Genomic DNA, 19681 nt, shown 5'->3' with positions numbered 1-19681 from the left:
AACTGTCATTGCTAGACAGATTATACAAACGCTCAGCACAACTTGTTACCCTTCTATTTGGCACGGGTAGCACAAGAAAATAGACATCCGGGATTATATTGACACGTAGGAATTTCCTGGAACATATTTTGGAATGAATTTTTAAAAGCGGTTTTGGTGATGGCAGCACTGATTGTCGCATCGCTGTCTGAACAGTTCCAACAACATTATCTAGAGATGCGAATAAATGCCAGATCTCGCCTTTTTGGCTCTGATTGTCAATTCTGCCATGCAACTGTTAGGTTTGTCTCCATCCGTATCATCTCTGGACCAGGAATTATTAACTCGAGCGGGCTTATCCCTGTTTGGACACAAACAGCCTTCCATCCGATTGACTTGCATCAAGTGGGATTTGTCCCAATGTTGTTTTCGAAAGGCCCAAAGCAAAAGCCAAGTACTGCTTCCCGCTCAGTCAGGTGCTTCTAACAAACAGGGTGACTGGTAATTGCAGACTGGCCGAGTGCCCTACTGTGAGTGCATTAGCACATTAACACAGATTTGTTTTGTTTTGGATTTAGAGCCTATCATTATGTCAGTATAAATGGACTAAATAGGTCATGTAAGGCCGGTTTGTGTAATCCCACTGACAGACGCGAGTGCAAAACTGAGAAGTGCACTTTTTCCATTTCATTGATTGGATTCTTCTTTGTCCTCCCCCTGGGATCAGTGACAGATTATTCTTCTAGCAGCTGATAGCGAATTAAACCCTTGTCTTGCAGTTATTTGGATGATGGTCATTTGTCACATGAGACTAAATAAGAAGTAGAACTAGGCGATTATAGGGGCAAAAAAAATGTTATTTTTGATTGATATAGAAATCCCTATTAATAATTATTCACAGATTTTTTAAAAAATGTACCGTAATATTTATTCAGTGACCAAAATCTCAACTTTAAATATATAGTAACTTGAAAGAACAACCACAAAATAAATTGTTAATACTTAAAAAAATAAATAAACTAATGTAATTGTTTTATTGTGTTGCGACACAAAATAGTAGTTAGACTGCAACAGCATGGTTGAAGGAGTGACTGTCAGGTGTTCAACTTCACATCCCTATCCTGCCATTGTGGTGTCTCACCTCAGCGAAGAGTCGCCCTACCTCCAAATTAAAAAAAGTCGCAGACTTGACAGAAAAATGTCATCGGCTCGATGCATGCAGCTGCCATCACTACGCACGCTGTCACGTCTGCGCCAACTCTGCTTCGGTTTAACATTCCAGTCTCTGGCCTCCACTCCTCGTTTCTCCCCACGCAGCCATGGATAGTACATTCCCAGGGGTGCGGGGAGGGGGGGGGGGTGAAAGAACAATGCAAGAACAGTGGCAAAAAGGGGGGTGGAAGCAGCCATGCATTAAGATATTTTCTAAATGATGGTGATGAGAGTGGAGGAGCAGGCCCGCGGCTCTCTGGGCCATCTAATTCTCGCTACTCATTTGGCATAGGGCGTTGGGGGCGGGTGTTGCCTTACCTCATTAATAGACGAGCCTTCTCGCCCGCCGTCTTCAAAGCTGCCGCGACAGCTGTCATCACAACAAACGTCAAAAACCTGCTATGGTCCCAGAGGCCCTCACGATAGTGTTAAAAAAATAAAAAATTCAACAGATAAAACATTTGTCTCTACCACCGATACTGTAATTAACATTTTAATCGAACTTAAAACAAAAAAAAAAACCATCAATCACCTGAGTCCCTGGATCGATGAAGCCAGACCTAGTCCGGTTCATAAAAACTCAGTGTCATAAAAAGTCACTCAACAGGGCGGGCATGTTTTAAGCAACATTCTGAACATTATTAGTCTAAAGACGAGGTAACCACCATATATTACAAGTAACTATAGATGGGCTCGGTTTGTGAGACAAAAGAGAGAATTTAAAGAGATACCATTTTGGTTGGATTTAATTTGGTCAAGAACGTCCATTGATATTTACATGATAGCTTAATAAGTCCTTGGCTTGAACTTGAAGGCCACAGTCAGACATGGTTCTCCGTTTTACATCAGCGGCGCCAAGTGAGATGTGGTTGAAGAAACACGCGGAGATGATTTTCACATGTTTTCAAGTCTAAATCTTGAGTCGTCAACAAAGCAGTGTTTGTGGTTGTTGAGGAATTTCCATCTGGAGTTTTGGTATCAGGTTTTCATAAGATCAGTCATTTTTTTTCTTCTTCTGCTTATATGGGTCATGATGTGTGTGGTTGGTACCCAGATCACATGAAGAACTAAGTCTGCCAAGGAAAATTGACAGCAACTCTCCCGCAGCCACTTTTTCATGGCCAATGCTCAAAATGACCATCAAACTTTGATGTCATGCTATGCTCATGTTCGATACTAATGCATCTGATACCGTGATACCGAAGGTTTGTACATGATTCGTTTGTCATACCAAGGCATATCACAGACATCTTATATCTTACAGCAGGAAATTGTTTTAAATCTGAAAAAATTGGGAAATTTTTAAAATGGTGAACCTGACATTTACTCTTCGAGGCGAACAAGAAAAATTTGAGACATTATGGGATACCTGGATAAAATTTACGGAAACCTAAGGTAGTGCTTGAACAGATAGTTGAGTTACCCTATTGGCCCAATTCCACTCAAGTTTATTTTTGTTTATTATTATTATTTTATTTTATTTTATTTCATTACTTTTCTACTCATATGGCACAGTGTTCAGGACATTGTATAGGTTGGGAGGGCAGTAATTGTAACCCGTTTTACAGGGATGTCAATGTATGTATGTACTATTTTGATGCCCGGAACTGGTGTGGTTCTATGTACTCAAACACGTGACCATGTTTTTCTTTTTTCTAACTGTTTGAAAAAAAATCAATAAAAAGTTTAATAACAAAAAAAAAATCTGAAAAAATGGCAAAGGTCTTTTAAATACACCTCACGAACCAATTTAAAAAACATGCTAATGAACCAAAACTGCCCGGTGGCAGCGGTCGTTAATGAGTTCCACAAAATTGCATATGGCTGCAGGGTTTTGCACCCAGACATGCTGCATAACATTCAACATGTAAATTTCCCAGTGTGGGACAAATAAAAGGCTATCGAATAACATTCAATTCACTCAGGAGAGATGTCAATTTCAAACACTCCCACGAAAGCAGTGATATTTGTGCATCTTTAGTAGTTCAGGTACATTTTTCATGTATAAGTACTGTATTTATAATATTCAGTGCATCTTCCCCTTTTTAAATGTCACTTTCACTTCTTATCATAACCTCGACCCACTGACCCCTTTGCCCCCCGCCCCCCACCCCCTTTCTGCTTCAAAGCGACAAGCCACCTCCAGCTATGCAAAGCCATGTACCATCCCCCAGCCCTACCCAGCCCTCCTCTCACGCACTGCCCCGGAGATAGCACATAAAACTTTGTTGTGTCACATGACAAGCAGTTAGGATGTAAACAAACTCACACATGCGTGCTCACGCGCACCCGCACATGCAAAACACACACCGGGTCTATTAAATGTGCGGCGGGTGGCGCAAGCTATTTTTGGTTCTATGTTCTCGTCTTCAAAAGAGATGTGATTGTGATTCGTTGCTGAAAATAACTACAGTCCTCCGCCTAATCTGTGTGAAATGTCTTCTTTCTCTTTTCCCACATGCACTTTGACCCCCTGCACAACATGACCAGGAATCAGTCCAAGGTAATGCCGACCTTTTTGACTGTGTCAGCAGTGAGCTCATTTTTGCTGCTCGTGAGTCACCACTGGCCTTAAACAACAACACGGCTGTGTTGGAGTGCCTCCCTGTTGGAAATGGAAACGCCATATTAGCCTTGTGTTGTACATTCACACCATAGCAACCGCTTGCCGTCGTTATTTGCATCTGCCTGTGTGTGCTCTCCAGGTTTTTGCCTATGACTACTGCTTCTGGTCCATGGACGAATCAGATGAGAAATTCGCCGGTCAGTTTGCCCAAAACATCCTCGCAGAACGGTTTCAGGAAAGAATGTTGCTTGCTAATGTCTCAGATTTATACAATGCTTCTCTGGAGACTGTATGTATTTTTTATACTAAAAACGTTTTACATTTTACACTTCATGAACATTCTTCATTGTACTAAGTCACATGTTCATAAATGTAAAATTTTGTGACTGAGAGCTAAGTGATATGGTCTAAAATTCTTGTGGGATAAATTTTGTATGCACCCTAAACGTATATATAGAGCACCCTAAATGTCTAGAAAAGTAAAAATCACAAGGGAAGTATTGCTGAATGTTTATTTAAGTGAGAAACTGGAGAGTCAGTTGGCATGAGTGACTGTGGGCCACCGACGCGCTCTTTTACTTTTAATTAAACAACTCGGCGCGGATTGGTTTGCCTGCTTTGCTTTCCACGAGTAGCATGCCACTTGTGATTAGTGAGCAGAAAGAACATGAAGGAAAACCCTGTAGACCACATGATTGCGTTGTCAAAATCGTGATTTGGATCAGAAAACGATCAACTGTTCAGCACCACCTGGCACATGCTGGCATACATTTTGAGATGTGAAAGACTAAAAGCAAGTATGACATGCATGTCTCACCAGGTCAGGAGGTGGTGTTTCAGTGCCTTGGAGAAAGTCTTCTTCATAACGCCTTCCTTGGATACAATGCCTGTATCTTTGCCTATGGACAAACCGGTAAGTTACTCAACAACCGACGGGGTGAGACTGGCAACCCAAGCTGCTACGTTGGAATCTGTTGCAATATAAATCAAGTCGAGTTCAAAATAAAAATAAACAGGACTAGGAATGCGGAGAAATTGAAAAAATGGAAGCAGCCTGGGTGGAATGAAATTTTTATGCAGCGACCATGCTAACAACTGTACAATATGTAGCATGCGATCCTCGACTGCAGCTATCCTGCATGTTTTCGATGATTCAAATGATCAGGATCAGGCTTCTGATGAGCTGATCATTTGAATCAGGGGGTTTTGGAGGAGGGAAACACCTTGTACATGCAGGAGGGTGGCCCTCAAGTACCGGATTTGGAAACCCCATTATACAGGAAGCCTTTATCGAGCTCTGCGTTCCCTTGAGTGTCTCACTAATACAATCGCATGTATTTTTGGACATTTTTGCTCCACAACCTTTTCTCTCAAATGGCACTTTCCTTCTCTTGTTTTTGTTCGCGTAGGTTCCGGAAAGTCCTACACTATGATGGGTTCGGGGGACCAGCCGGGTCTCATTCCCCGACTCTGTAGCGCTTTGTTCGACCGCACGCAGAAGGAGCAGCGTGAGCAGGAGAAGTTCACCGTAGAGGTCTCCTACATGGAGATCTACAATGAAAAGGTTCGCGATCTGCTGGATCCCAAAGGGTACGTCCATGACCTTATCGGAGTTATATCGTTTGATCCACACTTCTGAAATGAATGAAAAAAAATCCCTAATAATATAAAGACATAAAAATTGGACAAATTACTATTAAATGTAATACCATTTATTATTTTAATACAATTTTATTTAAAGTGAAAATCAATGCAAACAATTTGTTTTCAATATTTTTTATACGTGCCCACAAGTGTACACATGGTATTCTGATTCGTAGTGCGTTTGTGGAATAAGAATTAAGGTAATATTTTCAGCCATCCGAGGAGGCTGACATTTGATGTAGCACTGCCCACTGCCGTTGACTGAAACTGACGTCAAAGTGCCACAGGATGTCACGGCTCAACTCTTATCTGGGTTTGGTCACGTGACGTTTGCAATGCGAAATCCAGGTCGCTTTGATGTCAATTTCAGTCTAGTCCCACTGAAACAATAAAACAGACGAGTCGACACTTATTGTTTTAATACCAATAAGAATGACAATTTTCAGTCCTGATGATGTTAAGAAAATGACAAATTATTGGGTTAGGCCAGCTGCCGTGTGTGCTCACTGGTTTTAGAGTCCTCTCGTGGACTTCAGGTCATGTCCACTACTAAATCAGCACCGCTGGTCTGCTGCCGATGACCCAACCTTTGACTTGGCTGGACCTTTAAACTCTTTGACTGTTTGCGTTGAAAAAGAGCATACCATCTGACAACCATATGTGCTGTGCCAGGGATGAAGTTCTCAGTCTGAATGAGGGTCAGAGAGCACGAACCGGGCTGCAGTTGTGTGGTCAGAACCGCGAGAATCTTGACACGAGACAGAAAGTCTTCATTGTTCACTATTCTTGTTTTCTTTCGCAGCGGCAGACATACGCTGAGGGTGAGAGAACATAAAGTGTTGGGTCCGTATGTGGATGGCCTATCTCGGCTAGCTGTGGCTAGCTACAAGGTGAGCTTAGTATATCTGCGTCTTTCTTTGAATTGTTTATTAAGAGGCGGAATGTTCAAAAATGAATGAAAAACATGCAGGAAATTGGCTAATCATTTTTCAAAATAACGCACTTGTGGACTGACCAATAGCATAGATTTGTGAAAATACATTAAATCTATCATATTACGACATGGGAGGTTTTGGCCCGACACCAGCTGTATGTTAATGCATGTAATGTGTTTTAGTGTAGAAACCCCGAAGAACTAAGAAGCAATTCAATTATTGACAGGACATCGAGGTGCTGATGTCTGAGGGCAATAAGTCTCGCACCGTTGCTGCCACCAACATGAACGAGGAGAGCAGTCGCTCGCATGCCGTCTTCAACATCATCCTCACGCACACCTTGATGGACGTCCAGTCTGGGGTAAGGTACACGCGCACACACACGAGTAACATCGCAGCATATCTTGCAATGTCTATTCTTTTTGGTTTTTGGACGATGACATGATCATGCTAGACTTCTGCCTCGAGGACATGCTTCAAAATTGGTGGTGCCAGAGAATCTTAATCTGTTTGGTGTTCTGTGTTTATTATTGGGATAACACAAAGTATGACTAAAACGGTTAAATCCCTGTTTTGTTTTGTTTTTAACTCATTGTGTGAAGTTGGTAACAGCTAAAAATGAATAAATATTTTTAGGATTTGAAAACTCCTTAGGTGTTGTTGAGGAATGGGAGCTGTCAATTTGCTCTTGGCCCTCCTTGGTTACAGGTTCTTTTATCTCTCTATAAGGTGGAAGAAGACTAGTCGACTAGTATCAATAGTTCTCATAGCAAGATGAAATTCCTCAACAATGTTCTACTACTACTTCTAGCGGAATAATTCCTAAACAGTGTGCACCAGGACCATTTTGGGGAAAAGAAAATCATCATCATAAATTGTCATTGTAAATGTCGCAGAACCACATGAACTGCCAAAAGCATATGGCTTGCTAAATTATGATGAGGAATGGCTACACTGTATTTGTTGACGGTAAATGACTAGATCAGGGGATTACTGTATTGTTAAGCGAGGAGTTATTTTCTTCTACTGCCCTGGCTGGAATGCAATTTGTCACATTGGGCTTATGCAGTTGAAAGTGAAGAGGTTTAGCTCAGGGCCTCGCTGATTTTACTCCTCACTCTCATTGACGGTCACAAAGCCACCACTGGCAAATTATGTTAATAATTGACAGCCGGCGGCTTTGTTTCCAAGGCTGCCGCAGTCCTTCCCAGCATTTTTCTGTTTCTCATCAAGCAAACAGTGCGAGATTTACACCGCATGGTTCAAGTGAACAAATCTGTTTGTTGTTGTTGTTGTTTTTTTGTGGCACTTTGAATAAGAGAAATATTGGATATCATCCAATGCAAGTGCGGTGGAAATGAATGTGCTGATCAGACATACACTGTCTGTCAGTTTGATGTCATCAAAGTGCACACATACTGTATATCGACCGATTTCGATTTATTTCAATGGGTAAAATTGGAAGAATGATTGCTCACGGCAAGAGTCAAACTTGTAAGTCAAGGTCCCACTGAACGGGCATTCAATTGGAATAGGGAACTTGGTCCTCCAGTGGAAAAACAGCCTTGGTTGTCAGTGAGTGAGATGCTTCAACGTGAAGATTAGTCACTTTGTTGAACAAAAAGCAGATTTCCATCAGCTCACAAAGATCAGAGATTGGTCAGACTCCGTGTCGATGTGCGACTCACAATAGCCTTTTGTATTGCCGAGCCGCATCATCAACACTGCTCACGGCCTCCTCGAAGCATATTTTTAATGCAGCAAATGAGCCACAAATCATGTGAACCCTCAAAGGCTTCTTTCTGCTCTCGCTCTCATTCTGTCTCTCTCTATTTTGCAGACAAGTGGTGAGAAAGTGAGTCGGCTCAGTCTGGTGGACTTGGCTGGAAGTGAGCGAGCGGCCAAAACCGGAGCGGCCGGAGAGCGTCTCAAGGAGGGAAGCAACATCAACAAGTATGAATCAGAAACGGATTAGAAAATGGATTGATGGGTGGATGAATTGTACTTTTCTTTCATTTAATTTCTTATGATACTGATTACAATCTCTCAAGGTGAAATAAACCGCCCTGCTGTATATATACAGTTGCTTGTGTTACGATCTACACATACAACCAAATCACACACAAGCAGGAATGCAAGGAGAGGAGATGTCTAAGTGAAAGGGAAACACAAACACTGCTGTACTTCTGAAGATAGGGGGTGAGGACAACTCCCTGCTCAAGGGCATCTCAACAGTAACTAGAAAGCAGACCAGTATCTCTCCAATAACCAGCTGCCACTTTGAATATGTCCATAATTTCCATATCTTAACTTAGTATGGAAATTTACTGGAAAATGACAAGAACATTACAACCCTCGTAACATTAAGACATTTTATTCTAGCCACAAAGTACTTTGAGTCCTTTTCAACGTGGGAATGTGTTTGCATGCCTGTCAGGTCGCTGACTACACTGGGCTTGGTGATCTCTGCTCTGGCAGAGCAAGGAACTGCCAAAAACAAGACCAAGTTTGTTCCTTACAGAGACTCTGTTCTGACGTGGCTGCTGAAGGTACAAACGTGCACTTTCCGGCCTCCTCTGGCTCCGCTTCTTTATACGTTCTTGTCATTTCTGTTCTTGAAGGACTGTCTCGGCGGCAACAGCCGCACGGCGATGGTGGCCACAGTGAGCCCGGCGGCCGACAATTACGAGGAGACGCTATCCACGCTGCGCTACGCCGACCGGGCCAAGAGCATCGTCAACCACGCCGTCGTCAACGAGGACCCCAACGCTCGCATCATCCGGGAGCTTCGCGAGGAGGTGGAGAAGCTGCGTGTGCAGCTCACTCAAGCTGAGGTGAGATTCCTTTAAGATAATCACCAAGATCTTGGTCACGTCTGAACACCTCCTTTTTTTGTGTGTGTTCCGTGCAGTCTTTGAAAGCGCCAGAGCTCAAGGAGCGCCTGGAAGAGTCTGAAAAGTTGATTCATGAGATGACTGTCACATGGGAGGATAAGCTTCGCAAAACGGAGGAGGTTGCACAGGTGACATGAAACCACTCAACCGTTGCTTTTGGGCATACCATTACGCTTCTGGACCGTACGTAACAACGTGCTAAATTTGCTAGCCTGGAGCAACCCGACTCCTGTAAACTTTTTTTTCTTTTTTTTTTTAAATGCATTTCAAACCATGGTATGTTGTCTATGTAGGCACGTCAGAAGCAGCTGGAGAGTCTGGGCATTTCCCTCCAGTCATCAGGCATTAAAGTAGGCGACGATAAGAGCTTCCTGGTCAACTTGAATGCAGACCCGGCACTCAATGAGCTGCTGGTGTACTATTTAAAGGTACTCACATATAAAGTAATTCAGTGGGCATGTCCACATTGATTAGTTCCACCCATTTTGCCTCCATGTTTGTCCTTTACCCCCACTTCTCAGTAAAATTCCATTTCACTTTGCCTTAATTTTGACATATGTTAAATGGGCAATGTAATCGAAGATTATTCCATAAAAATGCATTCTGTTCATCTTTTCTGTTCATCTTCAGGAGGACCACACCCAGGTGGGCTCGGCAGACTCCCAGGACATCCAGCTGTGCGGCATGGGCATCCAGGCCGAGCATTGCGTGATTGACATTAGCGCTGACGCTGCCGTCATCCTCACCCCGTACCCCAACGCTCGGTAAAGATCACTAACACTTTACAGTACACTATATTCATTCATTCATCTTCCAAGCCGCTTGATCCTCACTAGGGTCGCGGGGGGTGCTGGAGCCTATCCCAGCTGTCTTCGGGCAGTAGGCGGGGGACACCCTGAATCGGTTGCCAGCCAATCGCAGGGCACACAGAAACAAACAACCATTCGCACTCACACTCACACCTAGGGACAATTTAGAGTGTTCAATCAGCTTGCCACGCATGTTTTTGGAACATGGGAGGAAACCGGAGCACCCGGAGAAAACCCACGCAGGCCCGGGGAGAACATGCAAACTCCACACAGGGAGGCCGGAGCTGGAATTGAACCCGGTACCTCTGCACTGTGAAGCCGACGTGCTAACCACTGGACTACCGGGCCGCCCACTACACTATATATTCTCTGTAATTTTCTTCGGCTGACTTTTACACGATTTGGCTATAAAGCCTTTACAATTTTTTTCAAAATATTTCTAGTGATACATATCCCACATGGCAGTTTTATTTTATTTTATTTTTTAACACAAATTTTCTCTTGACACATGAAACAACCTTCATCACCGAGAGGTGTTTTTCAATGCAATGAAACTGTCTGAGTATATTGGATCTTGATGTTTTACGCGTCATACATATTAGCAGAGATTCCATACTTATCCATTTTTACCCACATTTGAAAAAAGCTTAATTCCATGCTTTTGGGGGGGGGGCAGGTGTATCTCAACTGCGCCATTTTACAACGCTCTGTTTATTGAGCCTTCCTGGTCGTATTAGTTAGATGAATGAGCTTTTTTTTTTTTTTTGCCTTGTACTTGTGATGTAAAAATGACAGTAATATTGAATCTAAACTTGCAGGACGTGTGTAAATGGGTCTCCCGCCACCTGCGCACTGCAGCTTCACCACGGTGATCGAATCCTCTGGGGAAACAACCATTTCTTCAGGTAATTAAGTCACCTCCAGTTTGCGCGGGATGAGTGGGCTGCGCCTCAAAACTTTGAGCCTTACACCCTTCCTCCCACAGGATAAACCTTCCCAAGCGACGCAGTCGAACTGCAGAGGACGAGGAGGGCAATGGCAGCGTGATGAAGAAGAGCGGCAGCAGCGAGCAGCTGGATGCGGACGGTGACTCAGCCAGCGAAGTGTCCAGCGAAGTCAGCTTCTCATACGAGTTTGCACAGACCGAAGTCATGATGAAGGCTCTGGGCAACAATGGTAAGCAAACACTTTTCTGAATTCTAAGCAAAATACAGGTTCATCCTTGAAATAAACTTGTTAGAAGTTGCAAAAGATTTGAGAAAGGGAAGACTATTCCTCTTCCGGCAAGACAGTGGAATGGTTTACATCAAATAATATTCATGTGTTTGAATGGATCGTTACAATGTCCAAACCTAAATCCAATTAAAGATCTGGCAGGATTTGAAAATTGTTATTCACAGACACTCTTCATCCAATCTGGTTGAGTTTGAGCTTTTTCATGAAGAACAATGGGCAAAAATATCAGTGTCTCGCTGCACAAAGCTGGTAGGGATGTAGCCCCAAAATACTTGAAGTGCAATTAGTTTGCATTGAATTGATGAATTCTATAATTGTGAGGTTGTATTAGGAGATGGGCCAACCTACCAAATGCATGGTCCACCACTGCATTTTTCAATCTAAAACTAAAAAATGGCATAACCCATTTTCACCAACATTTTGTCCCGTCAGACCCGATGCAGGGTGTTCTGCAGTCGCTGGAGAGGCAACACGAAGAGGAGAAACGCTCGGCCCTGGAGCGCCAGAGGCAGATGTACGAGCATGAGCTACAGCAGCTCCGTCGCAAGCTCAATCCGGACCGCCTGTCCGCAGGCCCCCCGGGACCGCCGGCGTTCGGCCAGCCTAGTGCCGGCCAGCAATCTCACTATCGCAGCATGGAAAGGCTAAGCATGGGAGGCATGAGCCACTCAAGCAGCGCTCAGAGCAGACTCAGACAATGGAATGAAGACAGGTATGTGAAGAGTCAGTTCAAGTTTGGTTTAGGTTGATCGGTCAAATTCTCATTGGTAAATCCTTTTTTTTTCCTGTCACGCAAGACAGTGGTACAGTGGCTTACGATTGGCTCAAGTTTTTTGTTTTTTCTCTCAAAATGAAAACATGAAGAAGGAGCGACAATAAGCCAGAAATGTCCAGAAAATATCGTGAAGCCCAACCAGCCTCGTTGCTCACGAGACCACACCGCTTAAACAAGACTACAACTGTTGTTCCTGCAACTCAGCTTGTCCCAACATACAGCAATTGCACTTAATAAAACACGTTTAGGTTTGATTACGGTTTTAAATTTTTTCATTATTGAAAATGCTTTTTTTTTTTTTTACGATGGGGCTAGAAACGATCGAAAGCATTTCAATTTATTTCAATGGAGAATATTGTTTTGAAACATGACTAAAGTGAGTTCCGAGCTAAAGTTGTAATTCAGGGCACCACTGTATTTAGGGTGGCATTAGCTGCATCAGATGCATAAATGTGATCCGATTTCCCATTGATCGCTGAAACTAGATTTAAGGGGCACTTTATTTTCTTTTTCCTCAAGAACATAGTGACTCAGATGATGGGATGTCACTTTTGACAGTGTACTAACTGTACCGCACTTCCCCTGATAAACTCACTTCTTGTTCCATTTATGCTCCAAATGTTCACCTGCAGGGAGGCTGTGTTGGTGAGGAGCTTGAGGCGGCTGCGGGAGCAAATCGTTAGAGCCAACCTCCTGGTTCAAGAGGCCTGCTTCATTGCAGATGAGCTGGAACGTCACACCGAGTACCGAGTCACCCTACAGATCCCCTCTGACAACCTCAATGCCAACCGCAAGGTCTGGAACCTCGAATTCAGCCACATTTATATTTCCGAATTTAGTGTCTTTAACGTAGCTAAATCACTGCATTTGCATCGTCTTCATTGGCATCGGGTATTTGGCAATGTCGCTGTGATTGCCTTCCATTACGTTAAATATAATTGACGATTCCCAGAATTTAGGCTGCATCCCGTCATTACTTGTGTGCGTGTGTGTGTGTGTGTGTGTTGTGCGTGTGTAGAGGGATGCTGTGCTCAGCGAACCCGCCATTCAGGTGCGACGTCGCTGCCGTGGCAAGCAAATCTGGAGCTTAGAGAAGACTGAGAACCGGCTGGTGGACATGAGGGAGCTCTACCAGGAGTGGCAGGAGTACCACCTGCACGACAATGACAACCCTGTAAGTAAACAATTCAAACTTGATGTGCAGAACCCAGGAGGTTAAACGCTCCCACAATCACTTCCGTGTCCCATCCAGGGGATGCGCTCGTACTTTCGCCGGGCCGACCCTTTCTTTGATGAACAAGAGAACCACAGCCTGATCGGCGTGGCCAACGTCTTCCTGTCCTGCCTTTTCTATGACGTCAAAATGCAGTACGCTGTGCCCATCATCAACCAGAAAGGAGAGGTAAGGAATCACAGAGTTAAGTTCCAAATTTGGGGTTCGGCCTAAAAGGGAAGTAATTTGGTAAGAGTAACTTTTTAATAGCATGTGCATGTTAAGTAAACTGACCATCAGTTTCCTTTGTTCAAAAATCTTGGCCCACCGATAAGGTGGGCTGGTTGAGCATTGGCTCATTTGCATGAGAAAGGACCAGCCTTATTTTGAAAAAATACAGGATGCCAAATGTAGCATGATTGTTGATCCTTGCGGTATATTGACAAAAACAAATTTATTATGAAGACATCTGGGAACTGTTTTAAATTCTGGTAAAAATGCATGTCTTTCCCAGACTGACATTTTTCAGGAAGGTTGTTTGTTGTCATTGTCAGGTGGCCGGGCGTCTCCATGTGGAAGTGGTGAGGGTTGGAGGTGCTCTGGAGGACAACATCGCTGGAGGAGACGATCCTGACAACAACCCAGATTCTGAAATTCAGGACCGCAAACTTGTCTGTATGGTAAGAAGTGCCAAAATGCCCATTGCCTGTCCAGTGTCAGTAAACTTCCTGAAGCAACATCATCAGTCATTTGTTTTCTCCAGATTAAAATCCTGCAGGCTACTGGTCTCCCACAGTACCTGTCCAACTTCGTCTTCTGCCAGTACTCCTTCTGGGACCAAGCCGAGCCCATCATCGTGGCCCCAGAGGTGGACCCCTCGTCGTTGTCACCCAGCAACAAGGACCCACACTGCATGGTGGTGTTTGACAGCTGCAAGGAGCTGGCCGTGTCCGTGTCGGAGGATTTTATCGAATACCTGACCGAAGGGGCTGTGGCCATCGAGGTGTTCGGACACAGGCAGGCGGACTCGGGCAGGAATCCTGCCCTGTGGGACCTCAGCATCATCCAGGCCAAGACACGCACGCTACGAGACAGGTGACTTTTTTTTTTCAGGGTCGACTGCAATTATTGTAAAGGCTGTTATAGATTTTATCTTTGTTTCGAAATGTCACTCAAAAGCACAATAGAGTATCCCCAACTCTTTGTTCGTAATATGTTGTTGTTTTCACTTTTGTACGGCATTCAAAGCCGTGGCGGTGTTTGTTTTTGCCCCACAGGTGGAGTGAGGTAATGCGCCGGCTGGAACTCTGGATTCAAATCCTCGAGATTAACGAGAATGGAGACTTTGTCCCGGTTGAAGTCATTCCCGCCCGAGACGTCAACACCGGCGGAATCTTTCAGCTTCGACAAGTACAGATGACGCCCCACCTCCCCAGTTGTGACCCGATAGAAGCGGTCCCAAAGCAATCTCATCTTGACCCGGCTTCCTATTCCCCTCAGGGTCAGGCAAGGAGAATCCAAGTGGACGTGCGCTCCGTTCAGGACTCGGGTACCATGCCACTCATATCGGAGATCGTGCTGGCTGTGTCGGTGGGCTGCGTGGAGATCACAAGCACCATCGGCGGCCCTGAGGGAGATGAGATGGACAGTTATCAGGTGGAAAACAATTGATAGGGAGCCGGCCGTGCTGCAAAGAGCGAGTCATTGACACTGCCCCTAGAATTGTTTCGAATTGCTAATATTCATTGTTCAAACCATAAATACAGTATACCACAAACTATGCTCCTAAAATTAAGAAGTGAATTGGCTAATTGAGAGCCATGAACATGGGGGATGCTTAGTGTCGTGTTGTGAAGTTCAATTTAACATCCATTTTCTCACACAGGAGAGAGACCTGGAACGTTTGCGACGTCAGTGGTTAGCGGCGCTCACCAAGAGGCAGGAGTACTTGGACCAGCACTTGCAGAGTCTGGTCAGCAAAGCAGGTCGGCCACAGCCGCACGCAAGACGAGACTGTGGCATGTGTGTATTTGATGTGTTAATCATTGTGTCTGTGTGTAGAAAAAACCGAGGACGACATAGAGAGGGAGGCTCAGCTGCTGGAATGGCGCTTGACCCTAACAGAAGAGCGCAATGCCGTGATGGTCCCCTCTGCAGGCAGCGGTATTCCTGGAGCACCTGCGGAATGGTATGCTTTCGATTTTTACCATCCCTGAAACGGTCAACGATATCCATCGAAGTCCAGCAATATTTTTTTTGGAAGTAGGCTGATTAAAGGGCTTGTTCAATGACATGCTCAATAAATGCCAAACCTTTTTTGTCTCAGTCATTCAAGTGTGCCAAAGTCAACGTTTTCTAAAAGACAATGAGTTCATGAATGCTGACGTTCTTGTTTGTCCACAGGGTTCCACTTCCGGGCATGGAGACTCACATTCCAGTCCTCTTCCTCAACCTCAAACGTATGTTGTGTTTACTTTGTATACAGTACATGCGCACCAAGAGTGGTTTTTTTTTTCATTTGTAAGGCATTTATTTTGAAGAGTAATGTTGGATGATCAGTTTGAAATGATATTCGTGGCATCCAGCCGACGACCTGAGCTCACAGGACCAATTCGAGGTTCCAGACGCGGGAGGCTGGGACGCCACGCTGAGCGGCGAAGACGAGGACGACTTCTTTGACCTGCAGATTGTCAAACACTATGATGGCGAGGTAAAGAAGACGAGAAAGGAATGTGACTGACTAATTTCCGCCCGAGTTTTCCCTTCATTGCGCTTTGTCTGGCTTGCAGGTGAAAGCGGAGGCGTCGTGGGACTCCACCGTCCACGAGTGTCCGCAGCTCAGCCGTGGGGGAGCTTGGCCCGACAGCCGGGTCTACCTCACCGTGCGCGTGGTGGTGCAGCTCAGCCACCCCGCCGACATGCAGCTGGTGCTGAGGAAGAGGATCTGCGTCAATGTCAATCCCGGGCGCCAGGGCTTCGCCCACAATTTCCTCAGGAGGATGTCCACGCGCAGCACCATCCAAGGATGCGGTGTCACCTTTGAGGTGGTGTCCAACATCCCAGGGGTAAGTGTGTGTGTGTGTGTGATTCCTAATGTAGAAGAGCACGCTCTGGGTTTTCTGGGAAAATCATGAAATGCAATTTGTACCGCTCATCAGGACGCTCCTGGCTCGGAGGACAGGGAGATGCTGGCTCGCCTCGCTGCCAGCAGCGAGTCGGCCGACGACGAAGCCGCCATCGAGAAGTACCTGCGCAGCGTCCTCAGTCTCGAAAACATCCTCACCCTGGATCGACTCAGACAGGTACACACTGGGCCTACCGTATTTTTTCGGACTCCAGGTCACTCGAAAGTAGAAGTTGTACCAGCCAAAAAATGCATCATGAGGAAGGAAAAAAATAGAAGTCACACTTGAGTATGCTAGATTTTTGAGGGAAGTTTATTGGCACCAAGTGTGGTGGATCCCCAGCAATCTCTCTAATTATCTTGACAGCAGCAAACGAGTTCTGGTTGGATTTGAAACAAAGTTTTTCTTTTTAGCTTACCTCTTATTTGAATAGAATAATATAATGATATTATAATAATAATAAAACCACTTGAATCCCTCGCGGTTGACATCTTTGTGGCATTCCATCTTCCAAGCTTACAAACGGTGCGCAGTGAACTAGTTTGCTTACAAGAAGGCACTCTCAGTTGGCCTCCTACTTCGTGTTTTTCATTTTGATTTTTGGTTGTTGTTGTTATCGTTTAATTCACAGCGCAGTGTTTTTCATCCAAATGGTTACTGTACTTATGACTTTATATTACTGAACAGAACTTAACTCCCTGTGTCAGACTGAAAAACAGATTCACCATAATGCCCAACAGGAAAGGTTAAAAAAATAATAATAACAATAGATGTAATCTGACCCTTATGCGTTTGTGTTTTTAAGGAGGTGGCAGTGAAGGAGCAGCTCGCTGCAAGAGGAAGAAGCAACCGGCGGAGTCTCAGTTCTCCGTCTGTTAACAGGGTATAACCACCGCACTGATGCCTGTGTCACGTGAATAACTAATGTACGCTCAGTGAAGTGCCAGGAGAACACCAATTTTAAACAGTTCCTCTTGGAATCCGCGCGAGACAGGATGTCGGGCAGTCCCAAAAACCACAACATGCAACATCAGCACTTTCGCTTTATGAAGGAAGCAGTTTTTGTTCATTTCTAAGCTACGAGGATAACTATACAGTTATGAAGTTTTTACAAGACTATTTGAGAAAATGACATTCATTTTGACAATAGTTGAACTTAAGAGGACAAAAAAATGGCAGATTTTGTAGTATTGTACACGAAACAAAAGCCAACATATTAATAATAACGTAGGAGAGAACAATGTTTCCAAGAAAAGTGACATTTTTACGAGAAAACTGATTTAGCTTTACAAGTCAAAGAATGTTTTAAATTTACAAGATATGTGGACACTTGCTCGATCCGACAAGTCTGTCCCACCCAAAGTCACAATTTGCAACATCAGCGCTTTCATTACATAAGCAGTGAGTGTCCTAGGAAAGTTTTTTTTCCTTTTTTACAGTAAGAAGTGAGTGCCAACTAGGAAGAAAACTAGAACAATATGTTAAATATTGCTATTCACTTCATGCTATTGTCCATCCGTAGCTTTCTGGAAGCAGACAAGACTTGTCCACCACCTGCTTGCTTGAGGACAAGGTAGTACACACACACGGACACCACGGAGTACTCATGAAATACACTTACACTATCTAAATAATGTTGCTAAAGTGTTTGATGCTTCCAAACGTTCCGACAGGAGGAAAGTGAATTCCCGTGTTTGATGATGTCACCTTGTCGCGTGCACGCACGTTTGATGTTCAGGGTCGCTGGGAGAGTCAACAAGACATCTTCATGCCGTCTGCGTACCATCGCACGCTCCCCCGTCCGGCTTCGTCTCCCTCCACCTACTGCCCCGCTCCGTCGCAGCAACCGCCGCCCTCCACAGCCGCCGTCACCTCGCAACACAACCAAGAGCCAGAACAAGGTAAAGCGCCGTGGCTGAGCCACCGACGCAACTTTGTTGTTCTTCCTCTGCTGTTGCTGCTTCTGCTGATGATGAGCTGTTGCGTTTCGATTTTTTTTGAACAAAATGAAGCCCCTAATTATCCTGACAATATGACACATCGTCTTCTTTTTCTGAATATCAAAACATATATTCTCACCATCATCTTCTATTCTGACTTTCTTTCCTCACATCTTCCCTTTTCATCAACTATCCTTTGGTTGAGCCTTCTTTTTTTTCCCGTCCCCTTCGTTCAGTTTCCTTCATTTGTCGCTTTTCTCTTCACCTCCTTTTTCTCACTTTCACCTTTTTAATTTTTTTTCTTTGACCTTATTTTCTGCTCCCCTTATCCTTCCACTCTCTTCGTATTCACCTACTTTTCTCACTTTCCTTTTCCCTCTCACCATCTTGTCACCTTTTTTTCTTCTCACCTTTTTCATCTTCTTTCTCCCCCCTTGTCCTCCAACAACCCTTATCGAAGCTGCTCATCCTCCAATCTATAGTAAATGTCAACAAAAACAATGTCATGTCTCACGTTATCATGGCTCGGATTCCGAATTGCTTCCTCTCATTAGTGTTGGATTTCATTTTGTGCTGTTGAATGAGGACGTTGCTTTTCACCAATCATGTTTAAACCGCAATCAATTCTTTGATTGATCGCGATGCTTTTTTTTTTTTTTTTCAGTCTTATTGCCATCGACTTCTCTGCTAATCTTTCCCACCTCCTGTGCCTCCTCGATTCCTTGCCTCCTTCCTCTTCCTACTTCTCCCGCCTCCCCTCTCAGGTCGTTCAGGACTTGCTGCCTCTTATCTTTCAGTGAAGGCGTTGGTTCCGCAGATGCCCAAACTGCTCAAGTCTTTGTTTCCGGCACGCGACGACAAGAAGGAGCTGAGGCCGTCGCCGCATGGCCAGCAGGTGGGCAAAGATGGGCCTCCGTGCTTTCTCTCCCTCTCGCCAAGACATTGGTTCTCAAAACTTTGGTCGGCGGGCTGGAGCTTAATATTCTGCAGAATCATTTGAAATTGTTTTTGATTTTTTGTAATCGTTTTAAAAAAGGGTATACTTACATACGGAAACCAGCGAGGCAGTAAAACAAACATCTTAAACCAATTGCTTCTCTCTCCCTTAGCTTTTTTTCCCAATTAAAAGAACAGATATGATTACAAATATTTTATTCCCGCAGGATTGCACATTTTTATCTCAGCAAAATATGTCTGTACTTAAAAAATATATATATTGAAATGGTGCAATACTTTTACTCTACAAATTGTGATTGTAACATTTTGACCTTTAAGAAAATAAAATAAAATGGCCAACTTTTCAATTCCTCTGGAATTTAACGGTACAGTATAAGGGACAGAGTCTGAATAGCG

The 19681-nt window shown here is 44.3% G+C and overlaps 1 protein-coding gene across 4 annotated transcripts in view; it reads left to right on the top strand.

The window, feature by feature from the left end:
* kif13ba (kinesin family member 13Ba) overlaps positions 1 to 19681 on the top strand; it is a 31686-nt gene that overhangs the window by 9167 nt on the left and 2838 nt on the right. For 2 of the 4 annotated variants that reach the window (XM_052064274.1, XM_052064273.1), the window contains exons 3-34: positions 3682 to 3694; positions 3897 to 3954; positions 4578 to 4670; positions 5167 to 5347; positions 6204 to 6291; positions 6563 to 6697; positions 8177 to 8289; positions 8774 to 8885; positions 8958 to 9170; positions 9248 to 9358; positions 9524 to 9658; positions 9861 to 9994; positions 10858 to 10944; positions 11025 to 11215; positions 11708 to 11987; positions 12683 to 12845; positions 13069 to 13224; positions 13303 to 13452; positions 13818 to 13943; positions 14027 to 14358; positions 14541 to 14673; positions 14764 to 14919; positions 15149 to 15248; positions 15325 to 15451; positions 15667 to 15722; positions 15849 to 15973; positions 16053 to 16328; positions 16422 to 16565; positions 17194 to 17271; positions 17911 to 17961; positions 18127 to 18289; positions 19093 to 19223. In XM_052064274.1, coding sequence (XP_051920234.1) covers positions 3682 to 3694; positions 3897 to 3954; positions 4578 to 4670; positions 5167 to 5347; positions 6204 to 6291; positions 6563 to 6697; positions 8177 to 8289; positions 8774 to 8885; positions 8958 to 9170; positions 9248 to 9358; positions 9524 to 9658; positions 9861 to 9994; positions 10858 to 10944; positions 11025 to 11215; positions 11708 to 11987; positions 12683 to 12845; positions 13069 to 13224; positions 13303 to 13452; positions 13818 to 13943; positions 14027 to 14358; positions 14541 to 14673; positions 14764 to 14919; positions 15149 to 15248; positions 15325 to 15451; positions 15667 to 15722; positions 15849 to 15973; positions 16053 to 16328; positions 16422 to 16565; positions 17194 to 17271; positions 17911 to 17961; positions 18127 to 18289; positions 19093 to 19223 — 4411 coding nt within the window. The remainder of the gene's footprint in view (positions 1 to 3681; positions 3695 to 3896; positions 3955 to 4577; positions 4671 to 5166; positions 5348 to 6203; positions 6292 to 6562; positions 6698 to 8176; positions 8290 to 8773; positions 8886 to 8957; positions 9171 to 9247; positions 9359 to 9523; positions 9659 to 9860; positions 9995 to 10857; positions 10945 to 11024; positions 11216 to 11707; positions 11988 to 12682; positions 12846 to 13068; positions 13225 to 13302; positions 13453 to 13817; positions 13944 to 14026; positions 14359 to 14540; positions 14674 to 14763; positions 14920 to 15148; positions 15249 to 15324; positions 15452 to 15666; positions 15723 to 15848; positions 15974 to 16052; positions 16329 to 16421; positions 16566 to 17193; positions 17272 to 17910; positions 17962 to 18126; positions 18290 to 19092; positions 19224 to 19681) is intronic. The other 2 variants (XM_052064277.1, XM_052064276.1) reach the window with 1 other exon arrangement.

The sequence above is a fragment of the Hippocampus zosterae genome, chromosome 4 (genome assembly GCF_025434085.1).
Source record: "Hippocampus zosterae strain Florida chromosome 4, ASM2543408v3, whole genome shotgun sequence".
Classification (NCBI taxonomy): domain Eukaryota; kingdom Metazoa; phylum Chordata; class Actinopteri; order Syngnathiformes; family Syngnathidae; genus Hippocampus; species Hippocampus zosterae.
Note: the sequence above shows the minus strand (reverse complement) of the source record. Positions and strands in the feature narration are given on the sequence as shown.